General features: G+C 35.7%; 1 protein-coding gene across 1 annotated transcript in view; it reads left to right on the plus strand.

Annotated features, from left to right (window-relative positions):
• The window catches only part of DNAJC13 (DnaJ (Hsp40) homolog, subfamily C, member 13), a 173921-nt gene that overhangs the window by 62018 nt on the left and 88660 nt on the right, over positions 1-23243 (plus strand). Inside the window, exons 3-16 of the mRNA XM_006840026.1 lie at positions 2798-2873; positions 4109-4258; positions 4643-4684; positions 7356-7556; positions 9894-10100; positions 10199-10294; positions 10670-10761; positions 15574-15740; positions 15852-15931; positions 16014-16183; positions 16854-16953; positions 18690-18797; positions 19454-19609; positions 21402-21458. Coding sequence (XP_006840089.1) covers positions 2798-2873; positions 4109-4258; positions 4643-4684; positions 7356-7556; positions 9894-10100; positions 10199-10294; positions 10670-10761; positions 15574-15740; positions 15852-15931; positions 16014-16183; positions 16854-16953; positions 18690-18797; positions 19454-19609; positions 21402-21458 — 1702 coding nt within the window. The remainder of the gene's footprint in view (positions 1-2797; positions 2874-4108; positions 4259-4642; positions 4685-7355; positions 7557-9893; positions 10101-10198; positions 10295-10669; positions 10762-15573; positions 15741-15851; positions 15932-16013; positions 16184-16853; positions 16954-18689; positions 18798-19453; positions 19610-21401; positions 21459-23243) is intronic.

Raw genomic sequence — 23243 nt, forward strand, 5'->3', positions numbered from 1 at the left:
CCAACAAATTTGAAAACTTACAAGAGATGGATACATTTTTAGATAAACACGACCTACCTAAACTTACGCAAAGTGAAGTAGAAAACCTGAACAGACCAATAACAAAAGAAGAAATTGATCAGGTCATGAAAAGATTCCCAACCAAAAAAGTTCAGGCCCAGACGGCTTCAGTGGTGAATTCTACCAAACACTCAGGGAAGAGTTGTCACCAATTGTACTCAAGTTATTCCAAAATATAGAGGAGGATGGAAAACTTCCTAATACATTTTATGAAGCAAGCATAACCCTCATACCAAAACCAGGGAAGGACGCCACTAAGAAAGAAAACTATAGACCAATATCCCTCATGAACATAGATGCAAAAATTCTCAACAAAATACTAGCCAACAGACTCCAGCAACACATCAAAAAGATAATACAGTATGATCAAGTGGGATTCATATCAGGGATGCAAGGATGATTCAACATTAGAAAAACGATCAACATCATCCACCATATAAATAAGATAAAAGAAAAGAACCACATGATCATATCGATTGATGCAGAAAAGGCATTTGACAAAGTCCAACATCCATTCCTGATAAAAACACTCAACATAATAGGAATTGAAGGGAAATTCCTCAGCATAATCAAGAGCATATATACAAAACCAACAGCCTACATTACACTCAATGGAGAGAAACTGAAAGCCTTCCCTCTGCGAACAGGAACCAGACAAGGATGCTCTTTGTCACCACTCCTATTCAGTATTTGTGCTGGAAGTTTTAGCAAGAGCTATATGGCAAGACAGGGAAATTAAAGGCATCCAAATTGGCAGAGGGGAAGTAAAACTCTCTTTCTTAAACTTAACAGGATTGTTTTGAATCAAATGATAGCTGCCATTTAAAACTGATTTGTATCTTTTTACTTTTTGCTTTATTAGTTCAAAGCAGAAAATCATGATATTCTCCATAGATACCAGAAAGACATTTGTACATATAATATCTCTTTCTGATCATTTAATAGTTTCTTACTAAAGTACAAATGAGTAGATATTTTAATTAATTTTCCTGTGTTTTTCCATTACTGAACTCTGTGTCTTCATAAGGTGCATATTCTTTGGTCATGGTATAACTAACTGCTGTTTTAATTTGCAAGCCCTGGTGTGGTGTGCTGTGCAATAAGCAGCACTGGACTACTAATCACAAGGTCGGCAGTTCAAACCCACTAGCCACTCTTGGAAACCCTGTACTGGGTAGCTATGAGTCAAAATTAACTCAATAGCATTGAACAACAACAGTATTTTAATATGCTACTTGATTCTTATAGTCAATATTTATGAAAAAATATTTCATGATTTGTCCATTTCGTCCTCCTGTTTTTTGTGATGTCTTTATCAGATTTAATATCACTAAAAAATTTGAAAGTTGTCCTTTCTAAACTACTTAAAAAGCATGGGAGTTATCTTCTGCTTTAAGGCTTCATTTCCCTTTAAATGGTCTGAACTGATGCTCTTGGAGCGTGTAATTTTTTGATACTTTTCTATGTTGTTGCTGCTGCTGTCAAGTCGATTCTGTATCAATGTTAGAACAAAACATTGCCCAGCCCATCACCATCCTCACAGTTGTTGCTGTGTGTAATTGGGATTTATTTATTCTTAATTTTCAAGTTTATCAGCAGAGTTTTGTTTTATGTTTTAGCATGCAGTTTTACACAGTATTTTGTTTGAAAATTTTCTTCTGTGTAGTAGTTATAAGTTCTCTATTATTCCTCATTTTCTTTCTGTGTTTTCTTTGAATAGTTAATGTTTTGCCCATTGTATTTTATTACCAAATAATAATCGCTTCAGTTTTAAATGCTGTTCTAATTCAATTTTTATTTTTGCCATTATGAATTCTGCATTGTCTTAAAGAGATATCCATAATGCTATTCAAATGATTTTTCTCCTTCAGATTTAAGTGAAGGAAATGAAGTGAGAAGTGAAAATTGCTTGCCTGTAACGTAGGCTTCCTGCTGCTATAAAGTTGCAACACTTAAGTGTAGTAGGTAGCTGCTTCAATGGAAATTATTAAAGATTCCAGGATATGGCTCTGACTGAATGGTTTCAGGACATAGCTTTTCCTTCCTTTCCAGCACGGTTTTGTTCAGAGTATACTTTGAAAGCATTAGCAGTGAGGATATTTTGAAAGCATTAGTAGTGTACAGTGCCTTTTAAAAAGTAAAAATTTCCCATTTAGAACCTTTTAGCATCCCAGCCAGTGCTTTTCTACCATAATATATGCTAACAACAGAAGGTTGCTTGCACTGGGCTTACTTTTCTATTTATGAATACTGATTATTCATATTAAAATAAGTGGTGAAGAAGGTAGATTACAATACCCATAACATTTTAGAACATTAAAAATTATGAAGATACAAAACTAAGGTATCTTTGTTGTTGTTGTTGTTGTTAAGTGCCTTCGAGTCGGAGCCGACCCATAGCGACCCTGTACAGGGTTTCCGAGGGTGTAAATCCTTACGGGAGTAGAAAGCCTCATCTTTCTCCCGCGGAGCGGCTGGTAGTTTCGAACCGCTGACCTTAAGGTTCGCAGCCCGATTCGTAACCACTACGCTACACCCTCGGAAACCCTGTACAGGGTCGCTATGGGTCGGAACTGACGCCACGGCGCATAACAACAAGGTATCTTTAGTGACCATTAATTAGCAAACACTTTTCTGGTTGATTATTAAAATGTTCTTCTTGTGTTGGTGTCATCTGTTTTGTTATAAAATGTTTCTTTTTGTTTAAACTAATTTTAAGCTTGTGTTCTTTTATTAGGTATAAGCGTGTCTTTTCAGTTGGAACCCATGCGATTACTACATATAATCCCAATACGTTAGAAGTGACAAATCAGGTAATCATCTTGGAAATGATGAGGCGTTTGTATGAACTCCATTTGAATTTTAAAAACTTGAAATCAGTTCTTTAGGATAGAATATAAAATCTGAAAGAGACTGATGTGTGTATATAATGTTCTGTGCTCAGAACCAAAATAGAATGGAGACGGGGGAAGAGAACATACTTATGTCTGTGTTCTACAGGGTGTGATTTTTATGATACGTTGTTGAGTGCTACCATCTCTTTAATGTATAATGAGTCAAGTAATTCTTTATCATTTTAGAGGTGCAGTAAGGTACCTCTATGTAAAAGAGATAGTGTGTTGTTAGTAGGGAGTACTGGTGTGGCGCTGTAGGATAAGCACTTGACCATAAGATTGATTTGAACTGAAAGGGTAGTGGTTCAAACTCACTAACCACTCCTCAGAAACCTTATACGGGGTCACTATGAGTCAGACTAGAGAGCTCTGGTAGCGTAGTGGTTACGAATCGGGCTTTGAACCTTAAGGTCAGCGGTTCGAAACTACCAGCCGCTCCGCGGGAGAAAGATGAGGCTTTCTACTCCCGTAAAGATTTACACCCTCGGAAACCCTGTACAGGGTCGCTATGGGTCGGAACCGACTCGACGGCACTTAACAACAACAATGAGTCAGACTGGGCGACACTCTACCCAACACCATTGTTATTATAAGATACTGACATAGATTAATGTGTAATTAAATTTTGTATAACTTTAGAGGTGTATATTGTTACTGTAAGGTACATACATAAGTTAAGTCTTGAGTCCCACGAAAGAAAATCCTTGTCACTGGAGTAGGATTACTATTTAAAAAGGCAAGACTGATCTCACCATGGATAAGAATATTCTAATTTAATTCTTAGGCATATTTTACAGATTTTTATTTTATTTTTACAAATGAATAAAATAAGTATAAAATTGTATTTCCTAGTTCATTTCACTTTTATCTGTTTTAGTTGCTTTGGGTTGATGTTTCTATTGTGTTAAAATTGGAATACAGATAGATATTTTACTTATTGTTTTCTCTGTGACCTATAGAAGCTAAAAACCTTCAGAAGCATTTGTTGTGTTCTAAAATTGCTGTAAGATATAACGTCTTCTAGACCTCTGCATTATTATGTAAAATTTTGCACATTTAATCTGTGGTTGTGAAATTAAAATAGTAAAAATAAGTGTTGCATTTCATTTCATTATAACACCAGCTGAAGGTTCGATTTTTTTTCTCTTTGCTAGTGGCCTTATGGAGACATTTGTAGCATCAGCCCTGTTGGAAAAGGACAAGGAACTGAGTTCAACCTCACATTTCGTAAAGGCAGTGGAAAAAAGTCAGAAACTTTAAAGTTTTCTACAGAGCACAGAACAGAACTTCTTACAGAAGCATTGGTAAGAAAGATCCAATGTTAACAAACTAAATTTATCTCTTTTCTTTGTAAAATGAAATAACATTTTGTAAATTACATACATTGAAATATAGATGTTTATGTTATGAGTTTTTATACCCATTAATTTAATTTTTTCTTTTTGACCTTTAAGTTGATACTAGGAAACTTCCATTTTTCTCTACCTGAAAGGCTGGAAAATCATATATATTTGAAATTCGATAATTTATTAGTTTTTTCAAATGTATATATAGTTTGAAGCAATTATTGTTATGTTATAGCTTAAGGCCACCTAGTTGGGATTGTACTTGTTTTGGGTAGAAAGAACTGACTCATGTCTTCCTTACCTTTTTGTTCTCATAATCTGTGGTTATCTCTTTTCTTTCAGAGATTTAGAACTGATTTTTCAGAAGGAAAAATTACAGGAAGGGCAAGTATTCAGCATTTATTAATGATGTATTTTTACTTGTTCAAATGTTACCATTTATTTCATACTCTCTCTCTTTATTTTATGACAAAGCTAAAGGGAAAAAGAAAACATAATTTTAATGTTCCCCAATACCATGTGATAACAGAGATGAGTATAGTTTAACAGGAAATGAAAATATCAGGAATTAAATTTAGATGCATTGAAACTGTCTTATTGTATGTTTTTGGATGGGCTCTGGCACAGGTTGACGCTTTTTTATTGACAGCTCTAGGGGATTGGGGGTTGGGGAGAGAGTCATGACTACTCATTAAAATTTTCCTGGCATTTCCAAGCCTTTTCTAGTCATGGTATGGCAGCATTGAACCTGGATTAGAGACCTCTGGGGAGGGAGAATAGTAGTTTATGCTTTTCTTTTTTGAAATACTAAATGTCTTTTTATGAACTAGTAAGGTTTTTATAATGGGCAAATAAGAATACTTGAATGTATAGCACTTTTTAAAACCCATGGCTTCTGGCAAAGGCAGGAACTGAATTCTCATACTCTGGTGGCAACATTTCCTGTCTTTCTTAAGTTCTTCATCCTTTCTGTGGAAATTCTTCTGTTTGTTTTAGCATCCCAGAAGCTTCACTGATCTCAACTCAAGCACTTGGCTGGTTGCCCAAAAGCCATTTTAAATCATCTTTATGGCAAATGGGGAGCTGCTTGCTTCTTGTTCCTGATGAACCACAGTCAAGATTTCTATAAATCAAAATTTGACATGCTTTTTGTTATTTTATGTTAGCAGATACTTTCTCTGTATGTCCCCTCTATCTGGAAAACAGCCGTATCCAGAAGCATACTTAACAAATGTGTTTATAAGCTTCCCTTTGTATCAGTTAACTTTAACCACTTAACACTTTGCGAAAGCTTTGTGATACAAACAGTATCTTTAGAAGATTTCCTGAAAGGATAGTCCATCTAATTTCATATCGAGCCAGGAGTAAGAGACTCAAGTGGCCTGTGGGCATCCCTTAAAAAAAAAAAAAAAAAAAAACAGTTGAAATTAAACCTCAAAATCAGTGTTGAATTTAGTCCTGAGACCTCCAGTTACCCCTGATACTATTCGTGCCCTTGAGTAGGTTCTGACTCAGTGATCCTACAGCGCCACACCAGGACTCCCAAGTTACCCCTATTGTTGTTGGTAAGTGCTTTTGAGTTGATTCCTAGTCATCATGACCCTTTATAGAGTTCTGAGGAGAACTGGTGAGTTTGAACCACTGACATTGCGGTCCAGCGCATTAAATCCACAGCACCACACCAGGACCTATATAGATTCTAAATCAAGGTTGCTTGGTGTCCTTCCTGATGATGTTACCATCAGCACTTCTCCCGCTGGCAGTTGATTATTAGCTGGGAGGAATGGAGAAGAGCTTACAGAGTGGGTTGGGAACAGGCGTGTAAGTAAACATAGCTTGGAAAAGCATCACTGTTTTTGTGGCTTCCCTTCACCCGTATCTCTATTCGAGTGAAGTCTTTTAAATTTTTTTTAATTTAAATGATGTCACCATCTGTATTGCAGAGGTGCGGGACTAATCCTCATATCCAAGATTCTAGATGTATTCTTGGTTTAATGAAGGTGCTTCTGACTTTTCTGCTGGATTCCTTTTAGGAAACTATATTTTGTTTGGTGCCATTGATAAGTAATGCTGACGGGACTTAGTAAGATATGAACCTCAGTTAAGGTTTCTTGTTGGGGTGTTAGTGAATGTGTTTGCTGCTTACTGCCTTGTTGTCGTTTCTGAACACTTACAAGAGCCTCTCTGATTTCAGTACTAGAGAAAAATAGTTGTGCACTGGAACAGGAAGTTTATTTTTACCTCAAGTATCATATAAACTGATCATTGTATTGACAAGTAGAAAACTGTGCTTTTGTATTTGTTGGGATGGGGATGCTGATTTCTACACTTTGTTAGTGTTAATTTCCTTTAGTGTGTTTTCTTCTTTTGTAGCGCATACTTTTGGTTAACTCACTCTTAAGCGGGTTTTTGTTTTTTTTCTTTTTATGAATAAAACTGATTATCTCTGAAGCTCATTATTTTAGTTTGTAAAGTAATATTATTATGTAAATGGAATTTTACTTGTAAATATGATGAAACTTAAAGATAACTTTGAAATGGCACCTTTTTTCAGCTTTTTTTGAATATGTGGAAAGAACATTTGTATTAATTTATGAGCTAGCTCTGGTTGTTTAAATTGAGTATTATAACTTCCCTGCACTGTAGCTTGACTCTTTTCATATATCTTAGATCCACCAACAAAAGTGAAAATACGTTAGTTAAACTTTCAGAATAACATTTCTACTTAGGATTTAACCCACCCTACCTCACCCCCTTTTAAGTAAAATAGATTTACATACAGTGGCTTAAAATTCTTATAAACCAAAACTGTTGCTGTATAAAAATAAAAAAAAGCCATATTATTATCAGTTAGAATGAATATTATTAATTAAATAAACACAGACCTTACCCAAATAGCTGAAATTTTGAATGGTTTTGGCAGTGTGTGTAAGAGTTCTAAATACAAGATTATTGAGGCTCTTGCTAGTTTTAGCAGTGATAGGTTTGTTAGTTATAATTACATTTTTGATAAATTTAAGTAAGAACTTAAAAGTACTCCTGTTTCTCTCTCTAGAGGTATAACTGCTATAAACATCACTGGAGTGATACAAGAAAACCTGTAATTTTGGAAGTAACTCCTGGAGGCTTTGACCAAATTCATCCAGCAACCAACAGAGTCCTCTGTTCCTATGACTACAGGAATATTGAAGGCTTTGTAGATCTCTCTGATTATCAGGGAGGGTTTTGTATACTTTATGGAGGATTTAGTCGATTGGTAAGTACTGTTTTTTTTTTTAAAAAAAAAAACATTTGAAAAGGGGCAAAACTGTTTGATGGAAAGTAGGGATGTTATACTTCTGGTGGGGGGCAGGCCACGGGGGCTTACATAACATTTCAAAATGAAGTAGAACATCCCTACTTTATAGTCTCTACATGGAGAAAAATCAGTTGAATTTATTCCTGTCTCTCAAGAGTCCTTATTCTTCAGAATTTATAATTACTGTAGCTATTTTAGGAGTCTCTGGCTCAAATGATTAAAGAACTGGCTACTGACTAGAACATTAGTCAGAAGCACCTCAGAAGAAAAGCCTGGTGATCTGCTTATGAAAGAAAATAATGATGCATAGTACTGCTCTGCAACACATGGGGTTGTCATACGTGAGAATTGAACTTGTCAGCACTTTTTTTTTTTTTAAACATAGCTACCTTGGTAGTCTGAGAGCATTATCCTTAAGACTGAATGTTCTGTAGGTAAATTACCCTTGAGCAGAGCCAAGACAAGCCGGGAACTTTTAGGTATAGAAGAGCCTAAAGAATAGCAAAAGAGAAATACATTTAAAAAAAATGTTGGAGAGTTGGAGGATCTGAATTACAAAGCTTGGTTTGACTTTCAGAACTTGCTTGTAGGCCTTTTTTCCACGCTAAAGTTCACTCTTTCTCCATGTGGTGGTCACCATCATAGTGCTCCTCGTCTAGAAACACACTTTTAGATACTTTGTTACTTAGATCCAGTGAAGGCCCAAGGAGAAACTTGGTGTCCTCTCCCACCTAAAGCTTCTTCTTCTAGTGTTGTCCAAAGGCATGTTGGTTACATGGGCAGAGGTGATTTGTAATGATTAACGCCTTGGTGGAATGCATACTTAATTACAGGCATACCTCCAAGGTATTACAGGTTAGGTTCCAGACCACCTCAATAAAGCAAATGTTGCAATCAAGTGAGTCACTTGAATTCTTTCTTTCCCTGGTGCACATAAAATTTGTTTATACTATACTCTAATCTGCTAATGGACTTCTGGTGTGGCTCTGTAGGATCAGCACTGGACCTCAAACCACAAAGTTGGCAGTTCCATCCCATGATCTTCCCCTCAGAAACAGGGTTGCTATGAGTCAGAAGCAACTCAACGGCACTTAACAATTGTCTGTTAAGTATTAAATGCATAGCATTATGAAAAAGTTTGAGATACTAGAGTTAATCAAAATGTGACAGGCATGAAGTGAGTACATGCTATTGCAAAAATGTTGCTGATAGACTTGCTAGACACAGAGTCACCACAAACTTTCAATTTGTAAAAAATGCAGTATTAATGAAGCACAACAAAGCTAAGTGCAGCCAAATGAGGTGCGCCTGTAAGGGAATATGTATTACCTAGCACAGGATGGACATATCAAAGTAATCTCAACAGTTTTGTTACTGTTCAGTGAAATTCAACCAAGCCACACAATTCACAAGGTTAACATTAAGGAGGAGAACTATTTGTTTCTCCTTTTATTGCCAACTTTTTTTATTTGATTGCAGCAAGAAAGTTTAGTTTTAATTATCTACTTTCTTTGTCTATGAAGACACTAGCTAAAGGGAATCAACTCACTAGTTAGTTTTTAATTCAACAAACCTCAATCTGATTCATTAATCCAGCAAACACTTATTTGATACCTTAGAAGGTAAACGTTTATATTGACTGTGACATGCTGGGAATAAAATCGAGTTTTTAGACATGATCTGTTCCCAGTGTTTTTCAAAGAGATGCTATTAGCATAATGTGCTAATCCCACATTATTTCTAATGTGGGATTTTCCTGCCCTGCCCTTTGTAGAGCATTTAGCATAGTTATCTCCACGCACCAAATGCAGTATGTGTCCATGAGTTTGCAAATGTCCCCTGGGGATGGTTTGTAGCATGGTGAAACCAATGATTTGTGAACAGTTAAGCATTATTCCAGGGTTATATTGCAAGGAAGCACACTGTATAAAACAGATTAAATCAGAGCTACCATAATTGTAACTGGGAATACTGAGTACACAGATACCCACCATCCCACGGGGGCTGGCTCCTGTCCCTGAGGCCTCTACTTAGAAGTCCAGGGTACTGTTTTGTACACAATGAGGAAAAGCAGATTCTGAGAAGCTGTGGGATAAGTTACATTCAGTGAGTTAAGACTGAAATTAGTAAAAGTCTTTCAACTGCAACTCATTGTTTATTTACCTCTGAGAAGATCTAAGACTTCTTTTTGTTTCCTACAGTTGCTGCTTTATTCTCTTTCTGGTGAATTGATTAAAAAGTGTCACATTTTAGTTGTTTCAACCCTAAACTTTTTAAATTTCAAAATTTGTGCAGCATTTATTTGCATCAGAACAAAGAGAAGAAATTATCAAAAGTGCAATAGACCATGCTGGCAACTACATAGGCATTTCATTGAGGATCAGAAAAGAACCATTAGAATTTGAGCAATATTTGAATCTTCGCTTTGGAAAATACAGCACTGATGAATCTATCACATCTTTAGCAGAGTTTATTGTACAAAAAATATCACCTAGACATTCGGTAAGATTTATATCCTAAAAATAAAAATGTGTTCGACGGTTTTTTAACCTTTTTTTTTTTAGTAGCTTTTTTATGTTTTTCAATTTTATTGTTTGTAGGAGCCTGTAAAAAGGGTTCTAGCACTTACAGAAACATGCTTAGTAGAGCGTGACCCAGCAACTTATAATATTGCTACATTGAAGCCTTTAGGAGAGGTAAGTTTAGCTTTAATACAGTTTCTTCTCATTGCTAAAATTATATAATTTTTTTTCTCTTTAATCTTTGCTCATGTCTGAAGAATGGAAAGCAGGCAGGATCTCTATTTAATTTTTCACACAATTATGTTTATTGATATTAGAACAATAAATATTGCAGATTATTTTCCAAAAATATAAAAAGAATAGAATGTTCTTTTCAGTGTTGTGTGAAAATTTGAATGTGACTTTTAAGCTGTTCTTATACTCTGACATTATCAGTTAGTTTGTTTTTAAAGTATTAAATGTTATAATCTAAATGATGGTCTGTAGTTTTTACAATGAAATACCATAAAAGTGAACACTTTTTGTTGTTAATTTTTTTGTTTTCATTAGGTATTTGCACTGGTCTGTGACCCAGAAAATCCACAACTTTTTACCATTGAATTTATAAAAGGTCAAATACGAAAATATTCTTCAACAGAAAGGTATTCTTTTTCTTTTTCTGTGTAGTTGTTTCCTTGTTCATCAAGCTTTTGAAACAAAAATGCTCAATAGAAGAGGAAGAACAAAGATGTACAATCTAGAAAGTGTAAAATTTTGTAACTTAAGATACGACATTATTTAAAATATTTTAAAATGAGTAGTTAAAATTACCTCCATTAAGTTTTCAAATTCCTAAAGGCAAGAAAAATAGTGATTTAATTTTAAATGAAATGACCAGAAAAAAAAAAGCACATTTCTGTAACTTTTTCTTTATTAAGTATTTTAGAATAGCACCTTTTCATGTTGGAGGCAGTGGGGGTTGGTTCCGTGGTAGAATTCCCAGCCAGTACTCCTGGAGTGCAACTACTTGTTTATCAGTGGAGGAGATTATCATGTTGCTACGACATAGCACATGTATCAACAGTTCTTAAAGTATTTAACTTTTAATGTTAAAATTGCTTGGTTAACAGCAACAAGTCAATTTACTATAGGTACACTTCTTGGAATTTTGGAAGTTGACATCATTAGCCAGTGAACAATTTCCCAGTTGAATATATTTGCATAGTTATAGATTACTATGGCTTGGCTGTTGCTGTGGAAATCCGTGAGATGTTATATTTCAGAACCTCCTGTAAGATGCAATGCATTTTACTGTGGATATCCCTTCATCTGCTAAACCATTCTTACAGAATTGACAGTTCTTAGATCCAGGCAGTTCTTTCATGCCACATACATGAGACTGAATCTGTGTTTTGAAATTTGTTGAAACAGTTCTGGGACATAGTACCAGTGTGTGCAATTTGTTATTGTTAAGTGCTGTCAAGTGGGTTCCGACACATAGCAACCCTGTATAGCATTTCCAAGGAGCAGCTGGTGGGTTTGAACCCTGCCGACCCTGCAGTTCAAACCTTGTACATTATCCTGTAGTGCCACACCAGAACTCCTTAAAGTATTAAGACTTTAAAAAATTTCTGTGGTATAACCAGGAGTTGTTTCTTATTTTTGAAAAGTTTCTAAGGTGAGCAAAAATCATAGGTTGATTACAATACTATAATGAAATGTGCAAAGATCTGGTGTTAGAAATCCAAAAGGAAAGGACACAGTGGCATTTCTCAAGTTGAAAGACCTGAACAAAAAAAAATTCAAGCCTTGAGTTGTAATGTTGAAGTATTCTGTAGGTAAAGCATTAAATGGTGTAAGAAGCATCAAAAGAAGCTGGAAGGAATACACAGTCATTGTATCAAAGAGAATTGGTCAGCATACGACTATTTTAAGAGATACTCATAGTACAGTTGACCCCTCAACAATATGGATCTGAAGTGTGCTGCAAATATCCTCTTTAAATTCTATATGGCACTAATCATTTCCATGTGAGCACTTAGTCTATGATTAGCATTACAGGAGTCCTGGTGTGGCACTGTAGGATCGGCACTGGACTGCTAACCACAAGCATTACGGTTCAAACCCGCCAGCCGCTCCTTGGAAACTCTGTTGTTGTTGTTGTGAAGTGCTGAGCAGTCAGTTCTGGAGTCACTATGAGTCAGAACTGCATTATAGGTATTTTAAGAGGATGCTGGCCACACTTGAGCTCTCCAAAATAACAGCAGGCAAAAAATCTATATATAATGATGAAACCCATGTTGTTCAAAGATCAACTATAAATTATAATTGAATTTTAGACTACATGGGAGGCTGGCACCCCTAAGCCCCCCATGTTGTTCAGGGGTATATTACAAGAACTAATGGCACTGAAGGAAGAAGTCTAGGCTGCACTGAAGGCATTGGCGAAAATAAGGCCTCAAGAGTTGAGAACTATTGGTTGAGATGCTTCAACCAGCATATGCAGCATTACAAGCACTCACATGTCATCTATAATAAGAAATTTGGAAGATAGTTATTTAGCCAACCAGTTGGCAGAGATTCATAAACATAGGTGATCCAACAGAATGCAAAAATTATAATACCACATGAAAGCAAAATTTTGTTGAAAATGGTTATCACAGCACATTGGTAGGAAAGTGGCAGAAATTCAAGCTAGATTCAGAGTAGAATGTGAAATGAAGGGTATCATTGCTGATGTGAAATGGATCTTGGCTGAAATCAGTGAATACCAGAAAGATGACTATCCAAAGTCATTTGACTGTGTGTATCATAACAAGTTATGGATAACATTGTGAATAATGGGTATTCCAGAGTTCTTCACTGTGCTCATGAGAAACCTGTACGTAGACCAAGAGGCAGTTGGTTGAACCACACAAGGGTATACTGAATGTCTTAAAATCATTAAAGGTGCGTACCAGCATTGTATCCTGTCACCATACTTAGTTTGTATGCTGAGCAAATAATCTGAGAAGTTGGATTGTATGAAGAAAACGTGGCATCATGATGGGAGGAAAACTCATTAGCAACCTACAATATATACAGTCTTCAGTATGGATTGTACCTCAGCATAAAGAAAACAAAAATCCATACAAATGAGCCAGTAAGCAATATAATACTAAATGATGAAAAATTGAAGTTGTCAAGGGTTTCACTTTATTTCCCATGGAAGCAGCAGCTAAGAAATCAAACACTGTATTGCATTGGGCAAATTTGCAAAAGACCTCTTTAAAATGTTAAAAAGCAAAGATGTCATTCTGAGGATTAGGATACACTTGAGCCAGGCCATGGCACAATTGTGTATGTGCATGTGAAAGCTGGACAGTGAATAAGGAAGACTGAAGAAGAGTTGATGCTTTTGAATTATGGTTTTAGTAAAGAATATTAAATAATACTATGGAGTTCCATAAGAATGAATGAATCTGTAGTAGATCAAAATACCAACTGAGAGGGAAGGATTCTTCACATCAGATATCAATCTTATTCCCTCTGTATATAGGTAGATGGGAATGGGCACCTTAGATATTGGCTACCTGAAAATGGCGGGGTGGGGTGGGGTGTAATAAAGGCACGAAGTGACTGATTTACAAGTTTTCAAGAGGGAGTTTAGTTTAACAGTGTGTAAAGGAAGATAGAGTCCCCACTGAATAGTTTTCATCAGGTTTGGTGAAAAGAGTTGGGGAAAAGATTTTTATGATTCAATAGTGAGTAATTGTTGCCATGACTAATTGTGACTGTCACAGTTGTAAAGGTAGAAGTTTTGTAACAAAAATGGGGGAGTAGTTGACCTTACAGTGCACAAAAAGAGGACCTAGGACCATCAAGGGAAAAGGGCATGAATGGAATGTGGGACCTTATCCAGAGAAGCAGCGACATCAGAAATGGAGGCAGAGATGAGGACATGGAGCAAGGGAGCAGCTAAGGACTCTAGATTCATGGGAAGAGAGGGACTGAGAGTTGGTGATCAGGAGACAGGCTTGCAGAAAGTGCCCTCTGGTTGTTTAAATTATTATATATTCCTGAATGTTTTTGTATGCGCCCCCACCCAATTAAAAAAGAGGGAATGGAAGCAAATGCTGTTGAATGATGACGTACGGAAGGGATTGTAATCATTGCAATGAAACGATGAGTGTAAAACCAATGTTCTCTCATGTAAACTATCACTCAATTCATAATAAAAACTCAAAATAAAATAAAAAAATCATGAATGAATCTGTCTTGAAAGAAGTACAACCAGAATACGCCTTAGAAGCCAGGATGTTGAGACTTGCTCTCACTTACTCTGGAGATGTTAACAGGAGGGACCAGTCCTTAGAGAAACAGATCATGTTGGTAAAGTAGAGGGTGAGCCAAAAGAGAAGACCCTCAGTGAGATTGCCACAATGGCTGCAACACTGGGCTCAGATACAGGAATTACTGAGAGAATGGTACAGAACCAGGCAGTGTTTTGGTCTGTTGTCCATAGAGTTGCTATGAATCAGCACTCACTCAGTGCCCCTGACAATAAGTGCAGGTTATATATATATTTCCTATCCTGAAATTAAGGAAAGGAGCATTGCTAGGGGGAAATGTTTGCCATATGCTTTATGACATATATCCATCAGCTGGGGAGTGGTTGAACACTGTTCAACAATAAAAAGGACTGAACTCATACATGCTATAATGTGGACGAACCTCCATGGTAAGTGAAATAAGGTAGACGCATGAGTACATATTGTATGATTGATTTTTGTGAAGTTTCTCGCAAAGCTAAATCTTTAGAGACAGAAGGCAGATCAGTGGCTGGGGAGTTGTTTTTACATACAGATGGTCACAAGTGAACTTTTTGGAATGATCAAAGTATACCAGGACTGAATTCTAATGATGGTTATACAACTGTATGAATTTATTAAAACGATCAAACTGCACATTTTAATTGAGGGATTTTGTAATTTGCAAGTTATACCTAAAAAGATGCTGTGGCATGATGGCTAAGCAGTTGGCTGTTAACCAGAAGATCAGAGGTTCAAAACTACCAGCCACTCCACAGGAGTAAAGACTCATCCATCTGTTCCTGTCAGCATTACATCCTGTGGAGTAGTTCTGCTCACACATTGGATTATAAATTGGAATTGCCTCTATGGCACGAGATCCCGCAATGAAACGGTTATAAATAATCTATCAACAGCAAAAAGTAAACAAAGAGTGACATTAAAACTTCAGTGTTAAATAACTTGTACGTGGTCATGGGGGACTAATATAGAAAGATAGTATTGGAATTCCAGACCTTCCTCCCCAACCCCACAACCTTCCCAAGCTATTTTGAGCTTTGCTTTGTGTACCTGTGGTGCCTGTCTGAGCAGATTATGTGTCAAAGGCCCTATTCTAAATTTGAATTAAATATTAAAAAAAAATACTAATCCTGAAACTTTATTATCTTTTTGTAAATTCCTTAGAGATTCATTATTAGCAAGTTTGCTGGATGGTGTGAGAGCCTCTGGTAACAGAGATGTTTGTGTAAAAATGACATCAACTCATAAAGGTCAGCGATGGGGATTACTCAGCATGCCTGTTGAGGAGGAGGTTGAGAGTCTTCATCTCAGGTTCCTAGCTACACCTCCAAGTAAGTATCGAGTTAAATGTACTTGCGCTTGGATCCATCTGTGTATTAGTATTTTACGAAGTAGGTATGTAAACCTCTAACTTCGTTTTGAACCTTTTTCTCTCCTCATAGATGGCAACTTTGCAGATGCTGTATTCAGGTTCAATGCTAATATTTCATACAGTGGAGTTCTACATGCAGTAACCCAAGATGTAAGATCAATTTTATAATATTTCATTCATTGTCATTACCTTTGATGTGGAAACTCTTTTGAAATGTTCTTCCTTCACCCAGGGTCTCTTCTCAGAAAACAAAGAAAAGCTGATCAATAATGCCATAACAGCTTTACTGTCCCAAGAGGGAGATGTTGTTGCTTCAAATGCAGAACTTGAGAGTCAGTTCCAGGCTGTAAGAAGGCTTGTGGCTTCCAAAGCTGGTTTTCTAGCCTTCACTCAGCTTCCAAAGTAAGTTTATTTCGGAATTTTTTTTTTCTCTCGGAAAATTTGATCAATTCAAATAATCACCCATTTATCTCTTGGTAGCTTAATAAATCTTAATACCTTTTCTCTGATCAATGGTGGTTTGTATTCACAAGAATTGGAAAAGCAAGGTGACTGGAGTTGAAGTGGGTATTGAACACCATAGTATTAATGGATTTGAATAGGAAAGTACATGCTTTCTAGTTTTAGTTAACCTTAAAAAAAATCCCTCCCCCCCACAAAGAAAAACCATTTTGAAAACTGATTGTCAGCATAATATGAGGGCATTTTAAAAAGTTCATGGAAAAATATCAGTGTCTTTTAATCCTATTTTATAAATGAACCTTTAAAGCCCTTTTGTATATTCTAGAAGTGAGATTCGACATATATATAATTGCCGGAGTAATGCCAAGGAAACTTAAGATGACCTGTATTATATTTTTACAATAAATTAATAATAACTGCTCTAATTATGCTACTGTTGTTGTGTGCTGTTGAGTCAGTTCAGATTCGTAGAGACCCTGTATAGAGTTTCCAAGAAGCAGCTGGTGGGTTTGAACTTCTCACCTAATGGCTAGCAGTGCAATGCTTTATTCTGTAGAGCCATACCAGGGCTCCTAATGGTGCTAATATATGCTTATATTTTGTTCTAAAGGTTTCGAGAACGTTTAGGAGTGAAGGTAGTCAAAGCTCTCAAGAGAAACAACAATGGAGTCATTCATGCAGCTGTTGATATGCTTTGTGCCCTCATGTGTGTAAGTATTTTCCTAAAGGAAACGGGTTTTACTTAAATGGACTGGTGGCTTAATTTCCACAAACCTAGATTTTCATTGTACAAATTAAAGCCCATGCTTCTATATTTCCTTATTTATTCCCACAGCTAATATTTACACTAATAAATACTTGTTTTATGTATCTTGCATTCCATGATTGTGCTAGGTGCTAGAAATATAAAGATTTTAGCACAGAGTTCTTCTTTCAAATTGCTGACTCTCTTATAGAGTAGATACATAAACAGAGGGGCTTCAAAAAGTTCATGGAAAAACTACATTATCTTTTAGTTCCATTTTTCACGAATTTTTGGAAGCTTCATATGCCGTAGAGAGTAGTAAGTGTTATGACTTTAGTTTGGTAGTGAGGGGAAGATGAGTTCCTAGGCAAGTCTTTCTAGAGAATATTACATGAAGGACTTCAAAAACTTTGTGGACAATGGAATGAAAAGATAATGGAGTTTTTCAACTTACTTTATGAAGCCCCTTCATACCCTCATATGTGATACAAATCTTGTATTTGATGGTATTTGCCAGCTATGGAAAGAGCAAATAATTAAATATGGTTGGCACATAAGGTATGAGTGGAATGATACCAGGAGTTGTAAATAGAGATGTATACAGTCATCAACAGCCTCCTGTATCAGACGGTAGAACTTACCTGGTACTATTTAGTAAGGAACAACTAAAATGCTTTTCAGTGAGGGACAATCATATGTTCAGGTTTACATTTTTGAAAGCCTCTTCCCTTGGTACATGGAGAGTGAATTAGCGTTAGAGTTACAGGCAGGTTGTCCAGATTTCCATGTAAGTAATGAAATGCTGAGCCAGAGTAGAAACGAGCTAACAAGCTAGAACTAACTTGGCTGTTTGTTTGGAGGGGAGGGAGAGGCATTGTTAAAAATAACTTTGAAATGTCATTGACCTCAATTTTGTGTATACTTTCTGGGATTTTTTTCATATAAAGTGTTTTATGCTAGCTTAATGGAATAGGACACACCTAATTTGCATTTATTTCCAAAAGTGAATTAGCATGTACAATTTTATTATCTTTGCTACTATAAATAATTCCATTATGAGAATTAGTGGGATAACTGAAACATGAGTGAAGGAAATGTGCTAAGCCCTCATTACATACTAGGTTTTGGCTAAGTATTTTTATGAGTTATTACATGTAAATTTCACAATAGTTTTATAAATAATTATTAGGCCTACTTTACAGCTGAGGAACATGAGGCCAAGATTGCTAAAGTAATTTACCTCCCACCTGTAGACAGCAGTAGAGTAAGCGTTTGGACTCTGCTCTTAAGCTTCATGTTGGAATCCCTTTTTACAATCTCTGTTATCACAGCAGTCAAGAAGAATTGCTCTGAGATAAAGATGTATTTGTTGCTAACTTTAGTAATTGTTTTGGTGTTAATTTGTATAGTTTCAGTTTATGTTATTAAATTCCAGGTGGATTGGAGTATGTTATTTTTTGAGAAGGTGGTCCTTCTGCAGGTTGTCTGAAAGCACCTGTTGAACACAGTACCTATAAAGTCTGATTAAGTTCAAAGGAAGTTGTCACTTTGGCATACGATCGTCATATCATAAGTTTCCTTTCTGCGTTAAACTTCAGAGGTTATGCCTTCTAGTTCTTTTAGTAATGAATATATAAATGACTTTTGTGTGATGCCAGCACATGGGACGGTTCATGAATTATCACTGTTTTTAATCAATAGCCCATGCATGATGACTATGACTTAAGACAAGAACAGCTAAACAAAGCCTCTCTTCTGTCTTCAAAGAAGTTTCTGGAAAACTTATTGGAGAAATTTAATTCCCATGTAGTAAGTTTAATTAAACTTGTATCATTTATTTGAAAGGTACTTTAGAAGTGCAAGTAGATACGTTTTGTTTTGTTTTTCTTTCATTGCAGCCCCCAACTATTGTAAGTACTAGTCATAGTTCACCTTGGTCACTAATAACAGAATCATTCTGTTATGACCATGTCCATCCATCTAGGAAGGATAAGTAGCAAAGCCTTTTAGGTTTTTATATTGATATTCCAGATTTTTTTTTTTTTCTTTCTTTAAAAATGACATTATGAAATTAAAATACTGTAAAAAAAAATTAAGTCAAATCTTTATTCCACAATCACTGGTAATAATTTTGGGGCATAGGCAATCTGTAATATCTAGAAAGAACAAAATGTTTTATAGGTGTTGTCAAAGATTATTTTTTGTACAATCACATGCTAACTATAGTTATAAATATTTTATGGAATCTTGGTTATTCTCTTGAAATTTAATGAAATTGAATTATGTTCCTTTTGAAGGATGGTGGGTAGTGGATTTGCTACAAGTATTAACAGTTACCAAACTCTGAAACTTCATGTTGAGACATTAAGTGCATTCACTTCTAATATGTAGGATACACAAAAAAGCAGTGTTGACTTGGTTTAACTGACTTTTTCCTCTCTGAGTCTTATGTTACTTTGTTTCAGGACCATGGGACTGGTGCCCTAGTTATTAGTTCATTGTTGGACTTCCTTACATTTGCCCTCTGTGCTCCATATAGTGAGACTACTGAAGGGCAGCAGTTTGATATGCTTTTGGAGATGGTAGCATCCAATGGAAGAACCCTCTTTAAACTCTTTCAGGTGAGAGCTTTTATTTTTCTTACCAGATGATAACTAGTCTAAGGGCACTGCTTTTGTGGTCAGGGTGTTTTTAAGTAATACATGTGTGCTTCTGATGTGGCACTCCTGATGTGACACTGTAGGATAAGCACTGGATTGCTAACCACAAGATTGGCAGTTAAACACACCAGCTGCTCTTTGGAAGTTAATACAAGGCTGCTATGAGTCATAACTGATTGGATGTCACTTAACAAGAACAACAACATGTATATGTGTGGTAATGTTCATAAATAATTTAGTGTATTGTTATTATTGTTGTTAACTGCCATCAAGTTGGTTTCGACCCATAAGGATCTGTATTGAGTTTCTAATGAGTAGCTGTAGTTAGCAACCTTGTAGTTAGCAATCCAGTGCTCATCCTACATACTGTTGTTAATTACTGCCAAAACAGCTCTGACTCCCAGCACCCTATATAGGGTTTCTGAGGAGCAGCTGGTGGCTTTGCACCACCAATGTTGCAATTAGCAATTCAGAGCTTGTCCTAAATCTTCATACCAGCCCCCTACAGCACTACACTAGAAAACTTAAACCCACATTTAAAATTTTTTTTTTTTTTTTGACATTTCACAAAGAACCCTACATAGAGCTATCAGCCATTGTTTTGAGTCCTTTGCTTCTTCTTTTCCATCTTTAACCATTTGCCATTGAGTTGACTCTGACTCCTGGCAGCCCAATATGGTTCAGAGTAGAACTGTATAGAGCTCCACAGGTCATTTAATTGCTGATTTTTCAGCAGTAGATCTCCAGATCTTTCTTTTGAGGCAGTTTTGGGTAGACTCGAACTATAATCTATTGATTAACAGCCAGATGTAGTAACCTCTTTGCATCATCCAGAGACTTTGTTTCCATCTTTGTTGTTCAATGCCATCAAGTCAGTTCTGACCCATAGCAACCCTGTTTAGGGTTTCCTAAGAGCAGCTGGTGAGCCTGAACTGCCAACCTTGTGGTTCAAACCAACTTTGCAATCCAGTGCATTAACCCACAGCACCACACCTGGAGTTGGAAGTAGTGAAAAACCCACTTTCTCTGAGTTGGCCTAGAGTTCCCTAGTCTTTACATATTCCTAAATAATAAGATGAGCTTTATACCAGGACTGGTAATAAACAGTGAAAAATATACATACTTTGTGTATGTATTTATATATTTGTGTGGCATTTATGAGAACGCAGTAACTGTATAGGCTAAGCACTGGACTGCAAACCACAGAGTTGATGGTTCAAGCCCACCAGCCACTCTGCATGAAATAGATGAAGCTTTCTGTTCCCATAAAGATTTATAGCCTTGGAAACTGTATACAAGGTTGTTGTAAGTTGGAACTGCCTCAGTGGCACTTAACAGCAGCAATATTTATATTTTGTTTTATATTTATATTTTAGTGTTGTATATGAATTTTATCATTCAAATAAGTATAATACATATTAATTTTCAAATAACTTACAGCTATGGCTTATTACTATGTTGTTCATAGAGTCGCTATGACTCTGAAGTGACTTGAAGGCACCAACAGCATTGCCTAGGAAAGTGTACTTTTCTGTTTTAACTTTCTGTAAGGCTGTATTTTAATACGAAAAGATTCAACCAAACGTTGATCTGATTTTGAGGTAAATGCTTTACTAGTTTGCTAATGACTTATTTAAACACACACACACACACACACACACAAAGCCAAAATTACTTATTCTTAAAGAACAGCAATTAAATGTGTTAAAATGTTTTTAAATTCAGTGATACTTTGTATTTTTCTATTTTAAAGCATCCTTCCATGGCGATTGTGAAGGGAGCTGGATTGGTTATGAAGGCAATAATAGAGGTGAGAACAATTTTGAAAATTTAAACTTAACCTGAGTATTGATTGGCTGTGTTAAGTGAAGCTAACATAATTACCTTTTATGGGAAACATCTGGTTTTTCTGAGTAAGAAAAGTAATTTAAAATCTTTATTCAGAAATTTAGTTTTAAATTATTGCAGAAATAATCCTTAAGAAGAAGAGTTTGAAGTTCTTAAGTAAGCCGGTTGTATAGCTAATAAATCTCTTCCTATTTCTGCATTTTTTGTTAATCTAAGAGCATTTAAAGATAGTATCCTTTTCTTTGTTCTTTTATAGGAACAGTGATAGCAGTATTGAAATCTGTAGGCACTGAGGTTACATAGAAATACATTGCAGGAGATAGTTCTAAGCATGGCAGTATCATGGAACAACAACAACAAAGGATTAGTTCTTCATAGTAAAGTACAGTAAAGCCTGTGAAAGCTGGGAACCTGTCAGGGAAGGAAAATGAAAATATTTTTCACTAAAACAAGTGATAGAAAAGGGGTAAGAGTACCATGTCAAAGGTGGAAAATTTGTGAGACCTGAGAAAGCAAGGTAGTCTGTTGAGTTCTGGCTCTCACAAGTTTCATTGTACAAAAATTAAGTAGTTAAGATCGAGAGATAAGAATGATATTGTTGGATACAGAAGATACTGCCTTAGCCTTCTCTTTTTTAAAAAAAAAAAAAAAGATGGTAGCTATGAAAGTAAACTTGAATATTGTGAGGTTACAATGACATCCATCTATAATGACTTATGAATTCCTGGATTCTTTTGTTGACAGAGTAGTAATTTGATTAAAATATGTGACTGTTCGTACCGTAAACCTCTGCTGCTTTAGCTCATAAATATAATATGTAGTTAAATAGAAGCATAGAATAAGTATCTACGCTCTTGGTAGCTGGAAAAAAGTAATAAGCAGGTTTTGAGCTTGTTAGAACATCAGAGTTATTTGCACAGGGCATATGTATAATTAAAGACTAATTTTCCCCTTCCAGCTAATGGGTTCCATGTTCAATTTTAGCTTCCAAAGCAAGTACCACACCTTTTTGCGTATAGTGCTTGCTTAGTTGAGGACCAATAGGATCAAGAGGCCAAAAAAAAGTACTGTTGACTTGGATCCATCATTGTGTTGCCATTCATTTAAAAATATTTATTGAGTACTAGGTATGACCAAAATGCTGACTTACGGCTTCAGGTAGAATCTACACATGTCAGAACATAGCTAACCATTAGGGCTAATAATATCTGTAGGAGAAAGATTTTGTTTATTTATACAGAAACCCTGTCAGATATTTTAATTGTTTTCTTGTTGTAAAAGCAGTATATGATTTTGAAAAAAAATTATTGGAATGTTCAGAAAAATGTAGGGAACAAACAAAAAATAAGGCACTTACATTTCTAGCATCCACAATTAACTGCCACTAAGGTTTTTCAAATTATATTCTGTTTTAAAGTAAGTGCATACATATGCATGCTATGTGTGTTTTTATACATATACTGTATTCTCATTTGGTGTAATTATACTATGTTCTTGTACTTTTTATCTAATTTTGTGAGAGATTTTACTTTTTGACAATTATCTTAAATATCATATTACTTAGTTAATTCATAGTTCTATGGCTGCCTTTGGTTAATCCTATCTGCCTTACCCTTTTGCTAGAGTGAGTGTGTATGAATAAATATAATCAGAAGAAAATTAACTGCATCATGTCATACTTTAAAATAGTAAAAAATTGTATTCACTATGAAAATGAATATATTGTTAATAAAAAAAGTAAGCCAGG

Source organism: Chrysochloris asiatica, unplaced genomic scaffold, assembly GCF_000296735.1.
Source record: "Chrysochloris asiatica unplaced genomic scaffold, ChrAsi1.0 scaffold00028, whole genome shotgun sequence".
NCBI classification, from domain to species: Eukaryota; Metazoa; Chordata; class Mammalia; order Afrosoricida; family Chrysochloridae; genus Chrysochloris; species Chrysochloris asiatica.